The following is an 11,831-nucleotide window of genomic DNA, read 5'->3' as shown; positions in this document are numbered from 1 at the left end:
TCCTACTCTGGACACCAAAGCTATTTGTTGTGGGTTTGCTACTATAAATAACGCTGTGCTTTTTCTTCATACATCTTTGCCCACATTTCTGACCATTTGGGGTTCCCTGCAGGGTTATTACCATGTCAGTAGGCGCGAACATTGATACTGAGGCTCCTGACACTGGCTGGCGAATCAATCTCTAGGACTGTGCCACCCCCCAGTATGACCAGCCGGGCTAAGCAAAGGACAGTGTTCGGGCCTTAAGTACTGAGTATTTCTAAAATATTGGCCTTCTCTGAGGGGCGCCTGGGTGGCTCAGTTGGTTAAGCATCCGACTTTGGCTCAGGTCACGATCCCATGGTTCATGGGTTCGAGCCCCGTGTCAAGCTCTGTGCTGACAGCTCGGAGCCTGAAGCCTGCTTTGGATTCTGTCTCCCTCTCTCTCTGCCCTTCCCCTGCTCACTGTCTGTCCGTCTCTCAGAAATAAATGTTTAAAAAAAAATTTTTTTTTTTTTAAATATTGGCCTTTGAAACCAGTGAAAACATAGTTTCTCACTGTTATAAATTTTAACACCTTTGTTATTAAAGGATGAATTTTTTCACATTTAAGACCTACATTTCATAAAGACTGCTGCCCATTCTTTCATTGAGAAAGTCTTTTTTTTTTTTTTTCTTATTATCCTGCATTAACTCTCACCATGTTAAGAAAAATAATCATTGAGGGGTGCCTGGGTGGCTCAGTCTATTGAGCGTCTGACTTCAGCTCAGATCACAATCTCCCAGTTTGTGAGCTGGAGCCCCGCGTAGGGCTCTCTACTGTCAGCATGGAGCCCGACTCAGATCCTCTGTCCCCTGACTCTCTCTGCCCCTCCCCTACTTGTGCTCTCTCTCAAAAATATACAGAAAGAAAGAAAGAAAGAAAGAAAGAAAGAAAGAAAGAAAGAAAGAGGAAAAAAAGAAAAAAAGGAAGAAAAAGAGAAAGAAAGGAAAGAAAGATAATCATTTATCTGTCATTTTCATGAACAATGTTTTTCACCGATACCTGAATTTTGTTTGTGGCCATTTACGTATATGTGTAAGTTGTGGGGGTTTTCTTAATTTTAAGTATACTCAAGTCTATTTTTTTTTCCTAACGTTTATTTATTTTTGAGAGAGAGCACAAGTACAACCGGGGCAGAGAGAGAGGGAGGCACAGAATCTGAAGCAGGCTCCGGGCTCCGAGCTGTCACAGCACAGAGCCCGACGCGGGCTTGAACCCATGAACCGTGAGATCATGACCCGAGGTGAAGTAGGACACTCAACCGACTGAGCCACCCAGGGGCCCCAGTGTACTCAAGTCTATTCATCTTTTCCCTAATGGTTTTCCTCCGTGGCTTTTATACTGATAAAACCTTCCCCGCCCAGACAGTGAGTCAAACAGTCACCCGTTTCCTTCCGTATTATGTTCCTATTTTATCTTTTTCATCTATTTCCAACTTATTTTGGTGTATGACCTTCATCACATTTAAACCGATGCCTCTTCCCAAAGAATGCTGTTCACGGAAGAACACCTCATCCACAGACCCTTGTGGCCTCTTCCTCTGTCTCACATCAAATTCTTGCCCAGGGGCGGCTGGGTGGCTCAGTCGGCTGAGCTTCCGACTTCGGCTCAGGTCATGATCTCGCGGTCTGTGAGTTCGAGCCCCGTGTCGGGCTCTGTGCTGACAGCTCGGAGCCTGGAGCCTGCTTCCGATTCTGTGTCTCCCTCTCTCTCTGCCCCTCCCCCGCTCATGCTGTGTCTCTGTCAAAAATAAACATTAAAAAAAAATTTTTTAAAAAATTCTTGCCTGATGAGCCTCTCTTCCAAGGCTCCCTTTTCTGTTCTGCTGGCCTGTGTGTCTACTTCTATATCCATATCCCATCATTTTATTGATTTTACCTTTCTAAAATGACAGACTTTTTTTTTTTTAAATAGGCTCCATGCCCCACATGGGGCTCGAACTCATGACCCTGAGATCAGGTTGCGTGCTTGACCAACTGGGCCAGCCAGACTAAAACAACAGACTCGTAATGTTTACAGATCTAATGTCAATGAACAATTCTTCTTTCAAGACTCTTTAGTAACTTTGCAGTATTCTTACAGATAACTACTTAAGAATCCTTTTCCCAAACAATTTTTTTTTTAAACCCCTTGGGGTTTTGATCAGAGATGAGGACGTGGCTTTTTGAGGTGTATTCCCCTGCTGGCCTGCTTTAACCACACGCTATTCTTCCGTATGGTCAAACACACAGCATGCATGCTCTCTTGAGACTGCCCATTGGTGTGAGCCCAGATCTGGCAAACTGGCTGCTTTTGGGTCTTTGAGTCCTTTCTGATCCTGTTAATTGTTTCCACACTAGTCCAGGGCTCGCCCCTGCACAGCTGGACTCCTGCATCAACTTTCCACGGGGTTCCCCCTGCTCCCAGCATGCCCTTGCAGTCTGCCCTGCCCATGGCCACTTCCCTGGTGTCTCTCCCCACATTTCCTCTCTGTCAAGAGCAGACATTGCCATGTCTTAGCCCTACGAGGGCCAGCTGGCTGTGTAGACTCCCCATAGTCTCATTCAAGGTAAGAGCTAATGCAACCATGTCACCAGGCGGAATGAAGGAGGAAAAAAAAAAAAAAAAAGAATGAGTGGAGATAGGTGAACCATGTATCACAAATAAAATCCCACTACAAGGACGCATATGGGAAATCCCTTGTACCTTACACTCAACTTTGCTGTGAATCTGAAAGTGCTCTAAAAAATATCTATTAAGGGGCGCCTGGGTGGCTCAGTCGGTTAAGCGGCCGACTTCGGCTCAGGTCATGATCTCGCGGTCTGTGAGTTCGAGCCCCGCATCGGGCTCTGTGCTGACAGCTCAGAGCCTGAAGCCTGTTTCAATTCTGTGTCTCCCTCTCTCTGACCCTCCCCCATCCATGCTCTCTCTCTCTCTGTCTCAAAAATAAATAATAAAACATTTCAAAAAATTAAAAAAAAAGAAATATGTTTATATTGGGGCGCCTGGGTGGCTCAGTCAGTTAAGCATCCAACTTCGGATCAGGTCATGAGTCACAGTTTGTGGGTTCGAGCCCCACACCGGGCTCTGTACTGACAGCTCGGAGCCTGGAGCCTGTTTCTGAGTCTGTGTCTCCCTCTCTCTCTGCCCCTCCCCAACTTGTGCTCTGTCTCTCTCTCTCTCTCTCTCCCTCTCAAAAATAAACAAACATTAACAAGGATTTTTAAATTAAAAAAAAGAAGTATGTTTATATTGAAATATGGAACATACACACATACTTAGAGCAAAAATTTCCTAAAATATTACCCACCCTGATATTTTCTGATATTCTCCATTCAATCTTATCACTGCATTTTTTTTAAATGCTGGATACAACCTACAACATGATTTCACACTACACTGATTGGTCAGGAAATGCAGTTTGAGAAACCCTGCTCCAAAGGGATCCTTGTGAGAACAGTATTAGGATAAATATATTGGTTAAAATTAAAATCGTACATTTCACATGAAGCTTGCTGTCTCTTAGTGTGTTAGTTAGCAAAGGGAAATAGTTGGATCCCACTGGAAAGGATCACTTTCCATACACTACTCATCCCTGGTCCTTTTCTTCCTCCACAGTTCTGGGATCTTCTGTACATGGCGAAGTGTATGTTGGGGGGGGGCCGGGGGTGCGGGTACGTGCGGACGCGAGGTGTTACATCCGCAACGCTTTAAACAGAGTGCAGGAAACAAAGGGTGATGGCTGCATGACCACAGAAGAAGTTCACATATTTCCCCGCCTCCTGTCTTAGAATACATGATTCACAGGAAGTGTTTGTTGTTGCTGCTGTTTTGGAGAAGTCAGGTGCCTAGAGATTAGTTAAATGTGTTTTTCTGTCAGTTTGTCTTATTCAGTCTTCACTTCACTGCAACAATTACGAAAACCAAAAGAGTCAGCAAGAGTGATTGCCTACTGCTGTTCCATAACCTTTCTAGAAAGGAATTCTACTGTCTGTGTTGGTATCAGTCTGTACTAACCTTAACTTGCTCTGAAGAAGCAAGCAGTCACGGCAGACAAGCCCGAAGGCAGCGGGTCCGATGTGTGGTCTCTGTTCCACGATTATGTATGTATGTTCCAGCAGCCCGTGCACCAGAGACGAGGAGACCCAACCTCGGGACTCACACTGGACTGACCAGATCGTGGCTAGTTACAGACAATGTCACAGACCTCAGGTCCTTGTACCCCCCCCAGTTTAATGACAGGAGGTCAGGAGGGGCTCGGCCCCAGTGAACGACCACTCACCTAGGCAGGTGGGCCTTGGGATCTTCTCACTAAGGTGAGGGTGCCGCCCGGCAGGCTCTTCCCCATACTCCGTTGAACCAGTCGGATCAGGCTTGGAACTGGAAATGCCTGGTACACAGAGGGACGACATGAAGCCCAGGTGAATGGGGAGAACTAGGGACCAGTCTGGGTCTGTCAAAGGCACAACCTGAGTGTGAAGAGGAAATAGGAAGGATCTGGGGACCACTTAAAAGACCTTCTCTTAGAAGGCTACTGGGAGCTTCTCAGACACCAGTACTCATGACATGACCAGGATGTATGGTGAGGGTCACAAGGTGACCGGAAGGGCCTGCCTGCACACCAAGGCTCGCGTTTGGGCGAGCCACTGCTTCTTGGCACAGTGGGGCTTAGTGGCACAGAGCAGGGACTCAGACACACCGAGTTCCATCGTTAACTCGGCACTTACAAGGAACGTGGCAGGAGCTGACGCTCACTCTCGTCATCCTTCACACAGGAACACCATCCCCGACCTCATACATTTAAGGAGTAACCACGCATAATGCAGCCGTGACAGTTCTGGGCACACAGACCCTGCTATCCCCAGTTCCCAGCCACGTCCCCGGTGCCCCCTTCCCCCGAAGAACTTCCATGGAAGCAGCTCTCTCTAACGGACACAGAAAATGTTTAACGTCTGCTCCCACCGGACTGGCCCACACCCTCACCTCCGGAGACCATCTTCCCGTAGGTCTCCAGCATGAGATCCCAGTACTGCTCCTTCTGGACGGACTCCAGGTGCCTCCACGTCTCCTAGAAAACATGCGATGACACGACTCCAACGCAGGTTTCTGAACCCAGCCTTCCCTCCCCTGTAGGAAAGTGGAGGAAAACGGGCCTATGCCCTCGCCGCCTGGCCATCAGATGATCTAAGGAATCACAGGAGGTAGTTCAAGGGAAGAGGCCAAGGGGAAAACGACAGTCTCCACGTCAGTATTTCTTGCCCTGGTTAGAATACATCTAGATTTTAAGTGCTGGCTTTTTAGTTGCACATACTTAAGAGTCAAGAACACAGAGAGAAGGCAAAAGCTTCTTCTACCCTGTCCTTTTTTCTTTCTTTCTTTTTTTAAATATTTATTTTGAGAGAGAGAGAGAGAGAGAGAGAGAGAGAACACACAGGAGAAGCAGAGGGAGAGGGAGAGAGAGAATCCCAAACAGACTCTACACTGTCAGCGTGGAGCCCGATGAGGGGCTTGATCTCACCAACTGTGAGATCACGACCTGAGCTGAGATCACGAGTTGGATGCTGGGGGAGCCTGGGTGGCTGAGTCAGTTAAGAAACTGACGTCAGCTCAGGTCATGGTCTTACAGTTCGTGAGTTCGAGCCCCGCATCGGGCTCTCTGCCGTCAGTGTGAAGGCCACTTTGGATCCTCTGTCTCCCTCTCTTTGTCCCTCTGCTGTTCACTCTCTCTCTCTGTCAAAAATAAAGATTAAAAACAAAAAAGTTGGACGCTTCACCCACTGAGCCCTCAAGCACCCCTTATTTTTTTAACCCAATGCTTATAATAGAGGTCTTTGAACAGTCGGAATCTGATGCTCCCAATATTTCATTAAAATCTGGAAATTCATGGGGCACCTTGGGGGCTCAGTCGGTTAAGCATCTGAGTTTGGCTCAGGTCACGATCTCGCGTTTCGTGGGTTCGAGCCCCGCGTCGGGCTCTGTGCTGACAGCTTGGGGCCTGGAGCCTGCCTCGGATTCTGTGTCTCTTTCTCTCTGCCCCATCCCTGTTCTCACTCTGTCCCTCTCTCTTTCTCTCTCAAAAATAAACATTAAAATTTTTTTTTAAAACTCTGGAAATTCAAGAGGGAAAAGAAATTAAAAGGGAATTTGTTAGAAAACCACACGCGAGTCAGCAAAAAGGTGGGAAGCGCCCACAAGGAAGTCGGATGCATCCTAGTCTCTCTGAAACAGATCAGTGGATTCAGACCAGAGACAGAGGGCTGGCTCCGTGCACACGTGGAGCCTCCCCGACAGTTCTGAGTTTACAGCCTAACGTTAGACCGGTTTTCCTCCCACTCAGTGGAAAATCGATGGGTTCTCTGTTGCAAGGTGTGCCTCAATTATCCCCCAAAACATGCCCTTCTTCTCCTATGAAACTGGAGGCTAGAGCCTCAAACCTGGGAACGCTGCCCAGCTGGAGTCCACGTCTGTGGATTCAAATCCCCATCTCCCCGCCGAGGAGCGGAGCGCTGGAGACCCAGTCTGGACGGCGGAGTGATCAACAGCACAGTCCCGGCTGTAAACTCTACCTGTGTGACTCAACCGGGCCGGGTTTTTGAGTCCCGGCCCTGCCACTTCTACCTGCGTGACCCTCAGCAAGAGACACCACCTTTCTGAGCCCCCGTTCTCACTTGGTGGTGGGATAACACTCACACCCTGATTGACAGAAATAACGCAGGCATCACCTGTCTTCACAGCACGCTCTAGTTTTCAGTCCTGGCATTCACCGGCACGCACACAGGTGTTTGGCTAAGAGCTGCCCCCGTTAGCACGTGAGCTCCAGTGTGTACTTTGTCAGGCCCCGAGACGATGCCCAGGACAGAGCAGGCTCTCGGTGCATGCTGTCTGGGGGAAATAAAGCCCTCGGCAAATAACTCCTCGGAAATCACGCCTGTAGTAGTGTTATTTTATGTGCGGCCTACGGGACACCCGGTCTCCCACGCTCACCAGGGTTTGCAGAGAAAATGAAGGGATTCTGTACTCTTTCAGGAACCCCGAAGTTGATAACCACCCACTATTATGAATAGCCAGGCTACAGGGAGCAAACATGAGGAGGGCGAATAAGAAAATGAGATGTTCTCAGGGCACGAGGCATGCTCAGGGAAGCCATTCTCAGTCCTAGGTCAAGTCTGCCTAACAGCATATCAAAGGGAAGCAGAAAGGTCTGAAAAAGCATGATTTACCCAAAAGTCTGCAATTAGCAGATACTAAGCAAAAATTTTAAAAAGAAAACACGGGGTTGGATTTTTTTTAGGATAAAAATGCAAAAAGTGACTTAAATGTATTTCACGATATACTTAAGCATCAACTATAACCACATTTTTTATCTTAATTTTAATTTAAAATTTTCTACTTTGGGGGCGCCTGGGTGGCTCAGTCAGTTGAGCATCCAACTCCTGATTTCGGCTCAGGTCAGGCTCTCATGGTTCGCCAGATCGAGCCCCACATCAGACTCCATGCTGACAGAGCAGAGCCTGCTTGGGGTTCTCTCTCTCTCCCTCTATGTCCGTCCCCCGTGCGCTCTCTCTCTCTCTCAAAATAAATAAATAACCTTTAAAAGATAAAATAAAATGTTCAGTTTTGAAAGGAGCTCGTAGAACTGAGTTTATTGTCTTAATCTGTGAATGAAGCTACCTTCACAACCTCCGGAGAAGAACAGGTTTGAGCAAACACTGCTGAATAGGGGACCCCTCAGGCTTCACGTTCAGGAGACACAGACCCTTGCTTGGGCGCTGGCAGAGGGAAGGGCACAGTAGTCACTGCTCTGGAAGGACAGAACGATGGAATCTGATGCAAAACTACCCTTGATTTTGTGTGGAGACAGCGCCACCTTGTGGGTTTGTGAGACACTGCCACAGCTGACCCGGACACAGGTCCCCCCCGTCCCCCCCCCCCCCCCCCCCCCCCCGCACTGTGTTCCTCTCCCGAAATCTGAAGACGCAGGAATGTGAGTAAAAGCATCCCCGGGTCTGCGTGAGGCTCTAACTCACTCCTGGTTTCTAACGATGAAACTGCGTGGGGATGCTACCTCATTATTCTGGCATAATTCACGAGGCTCCTAACCTATAAAGGAGATTTGAGGGAGTGATTACATCTATTGCAAGATCCCCTGCACGTAACAAAGCATCCACTAAATATCAAGCCCCTTCTGGAAGTGCACATGGCCCTTGTTATGGTTGGGAGCAGGGATGCTGGAACCGGTTAAGAATGACTTTTGTTTGTCTGGATCGAGGGGCTGTTGATCAGTTATCTGCTAAATACAGGGAAATGCACACAGACACAGGCATGGCTCATGCCAGTGAACATGTTTTTTAGCCATTTGATTCGAGCTATCCAGAACAAGTCACGGTCAACGTTGCTACGTAATGTTTCGTTAATGCTTAATTCTACCAGCTAAAAGATGTTCATAAATTGTCCAGACGTCTCATAGGAACACTCTGTACTTACTACAGAAGCAACAGTAATCCTCACGTCTGCTTGAAATATTTCACAGAATACCCAAATCTTTTGCACTACAAAACCTCCTAACAATTTGGTTTCTAGGTACCTTGAAAGTGGGAAGACAGGTACTCCTGAGTCACTAAAAAGGTCTGTCCCTCTCCTGCCCTCTCCCATCCCTCTCCCAGGGTGAACTGTGAAGTTCGTATTCTGGTTTCTACATCCCTGAGCCTGGAAATCTGAAGCTCCCACCGGGCTTGGGCAGCACATCACCACCACCTACTGGCCTCCCTGCCCTTACCTTCTCTAGAGAACCGCAGAGTTCCCTGAAGGTTTGAAACAACGCTTCGATCAAGGAGTATGGGTTCCAGAAAAACTTTATTTTTTAAATAATTTTGTAGTGTTTTAATTTTTTTTAATCTTTATTTAAAATTTGAGAGAGAGAGAGAGACAGACAGTGTGATTAGGGGAGGGGCGGTTAGAGATGGGGACAGAATCCAAAGCAGGCTCCAGGCTCCGAGCTGTCGGCACAGAGGGCTCCAGGCACAGCACCCGTGAAACCGAGAGATCATGACCTGAGCCGAAGTCAGACACTTAACCGACTGAGCCACCAAGGTGCCCCCAGAAAAACTTTATTTTTATCAAATGCAACTTTTCAGAGTTGTTAACTACATACTCAAAATAAACCTGTTCCCCAAGTTGTTTCGGACAGAGTAACAGAGACCAGATTTACTTTCCCTCCTGAAACAACTGGAAAAGGAGACAAAATATAGGAAACAACGGTTTGGGGACACCGCCTGGCAGGCGGAGCAGAGCAGAGCTCCCTGAGAGAGAGGAGACGAATCAGGTGAGCCCTGCACTGGCCGAATGCACCACCTGGAGACAACAGCCCGGAAGCACAGGCAGGGGGGCCAGGCTGAGTCAGGCGGCCCCCTCCCCCTAGAGTTGGCGGAAGTTGCTCAGAGTCTGGGAAGGCGAAGGCAGCCAGAGTCAGCAGGGCAGCAGACCAGAGTGGGGAGCTGAACGGAGAGAAGGCTCCGGAGATCTCCAGGGGGTCCCCCTCGGGTCTGGGAAGGAGCCTCCAGGAGAAGCGGAGCAAACAGAGCTAGTGGTAGGTACTTCCTTCCAGCCAGAGTGGAAAACCTCATACATCAAGCAGCATCAGGTACGATACACAGAAGGGTCTTGCCTCAGTGGTGGGAGAAATGAGCCCAGACTAAAGACTTCTCTGGTGCCATAAAACTACGTCCAAGCAGTGACTGATCACATCCCAGAGCAAAGCTCTAGAACATTTACAGGGGGGCGGGCACCTGGGTGCTTCAGTTGGTTAAGCATCCAACTCTTGACTCGGCTCAGGTCATGATCTCACGGTTCGTGGGTTCGAGCCCCGAGTCAAGCTCCACGCTGATGGTACAGAGCCTGTTTGGGATTCTGTCTCCCTCTGCCCCTCTTCTCTGCTCATGCACTCTCTCTTCCAAAATAAATAAACAGGGCGCCTGGGTGACTCAGTCAGTTAAGTGTCCAACTCTTGATTTGGCTCAGGTCATGATCTTACAGTTCATGAGTTCGAGGCCCAAGTCTGGATCTGTGCTGATGGCGTGGAGCCTGCTTGGGACTCTCTCTCTCCCTCTCTCTGCCCCTCCCTCACTCGGGCACATGCTTGCTCTCTCTTGCTCTCAAAAATCAATCAATAAATATTTTAAAAAATAAAAAGGGGTGCCTGGATGGTTCAGTTGGTTGAGGGTCCAACTTTGACCCAGGTCATGATCTCACAGTTTGTGGGTTTGAGCCCTGCATCAGGCTCTGTGTTGACAGCTTACAGCCTGGAGCCTGCTTCAGATTCTGTGTCTCCCTTTCGCTCTGCCCCTTCCCTGCTCACACTCTGTCTCTCTCAAAAATAAACATTAAAAAATTTTTTAGTAAAAATAAAATAAACAAACATTAAAAAAAAAAAAGAACTTTTATAGGAATGCCAAAATACTCGGCATCCAACAAAGTAAAATTCACGTCTGACATCCTATCAAAGGTTGCTGGGCATGGTGAGTAGCAGGAAAACACCTCACAATGAGATCAATCGATCCATCAAAACTGACTCAGAAATGACACAGGTGATAGATTAGCAGACAAGGACATTAAAATAGACATTATAGGGGCACCTGGGTGGCTCAGTCGGTTGAGCCTCTGACTTTGGCTCAGGTCATGATCTCACAGTTCGTGGGTTCGAGCCCCGCGTCGGGCTCTGTGCTGACAGCCTGGAGCCTGCTTCAGATTCTGTGACTCCCTCTCTCTCTGCCCCTCCCCTACTCACACTCTGTCTCTGTCTCTCTCAAAAATAAATAAAACGTTAAAAAAAATTTTTAAACAGACATTATAGCCATATTCCGTACAGTCAAGAAAAGGTAGGAACAACAGAACATGTTAAGTACAGATGTGAAAAACATAATGAAGCCCCAATTCAAACTTCTAGAGATGAAAAAGACATTTGAGATGAAAAATACACTGGATGGGATTAACAACGGATCAGACAAAGCAGAAGAGAAGATTAGTGAACTTGAAGACACATGAACAGGGAGTATCCAAAATGAAACAGAGATTTTTTTTTTTATAGAGACAGAAAGCATCAGTAAAGCTCTGGGACAACCTGGAGAGCTGTAATGAACGTACACACGTTATCCTCACACAGAGTCCATGTGGGGGTTATTCTCAAAATCCACAAAGAAGCAGAGAAGGAAGGGAGACAGAAGATGGTGGAAGAGATACTGGTCAAGATTTTCCAAATTTGATGAAAACTATAAACCCACAGATCCAAGAACCCCACACGAAGAAAATGAGTCCTAGGCCATCCACGGTAGTCAAACCGTTGAAAACCACTGAGAAAATATCAAAAGGAGCAAGAAAAATATTACATGCAGAAGAACAAAGTTAAGAGGACAGATGACATGACTCCATTTCACACCCAATTCTAGAAAATGCAAGCTAATGTATGGTGACAGAAAGCAGCTCAGTGGTAGCCTTGGGATCTCAGCACTGGGGGCGGTGGGGGGCAGGCGGGAGGGGTCACAAAGGGGCAAAAGGAAACCTTGGGCGTAACAGGTATGTTTATCAACCTGATTGTGAACATGGTTTCACACGTGTGTATACGTGTCAAGAAACTTACCAAACCGTATGCTTGAAATATGTGCGGTTTACTGTTTGTCCACTACACCTCCCTAAAGCTGGGGGAGGTCGCCTGGCCCACATGACCCGTAACCATTCGAACTCTCAAACTGACTCCCGTGGGGGAGGCCGAGACCAGGAAATAGAGTCTTTTCTCCGCACGACCCCAAGAGCAGGAGCAGGACAAACAAGAGGGAAG

The 11,831-nt window shown here is 47.7% G+C and overlaps 1 protein-coding gene across 3 annotated transcripts in view; it reads right to left on the bottom strand.

Annotated features, from left to right (window-relative positions):
• The window catches only part of ZNF18 (zinc finger protein 18), a 29,102-nt gene that overhangs the window by 2,388 nt on the left and 14,883 nt on the right, over positions 1-11,831 (bottom strand). For all 3 annotated transcript variants that reach the window (XM_053893251.1, XM_053893252.1, XM_053893250.1), the window contains exons 5-6: positions 4,985-5,069; positions 4,284-4,391 (exon numbers count right to left, since the gene is read on the bottom strand). In XM_053893251.1, the coding sequence (XP_053749226.1) occupies positions 4,284-4,391; positions 4,985-5,069 (193 nt within the window). The remainder of the gene's footprint in view (positions 1-4,283; positions 4,392-4,984; positions 5,070-11,831) is intronic.

This window comes from Panthera pardus, unplaced genomic scaffold, assembly GCF_024362965.1.
Source record: "Panthera pardus isolate Hobbes unplaced genomic scaffold, ASM2436296v1 HiC_scaffold_3, whole genome shotgun sequence".
In the NCBI taxonomy this organism is placed as follows: domain Eukaryota; kingdom Metazoa; phylum Chordata; class Mammalia; order Carnivora; family Felidae; genus Panthera; species Panthera pardus.
This window is presented reverse-complemented; position numbering and strand designations above follow the sequence as displayed.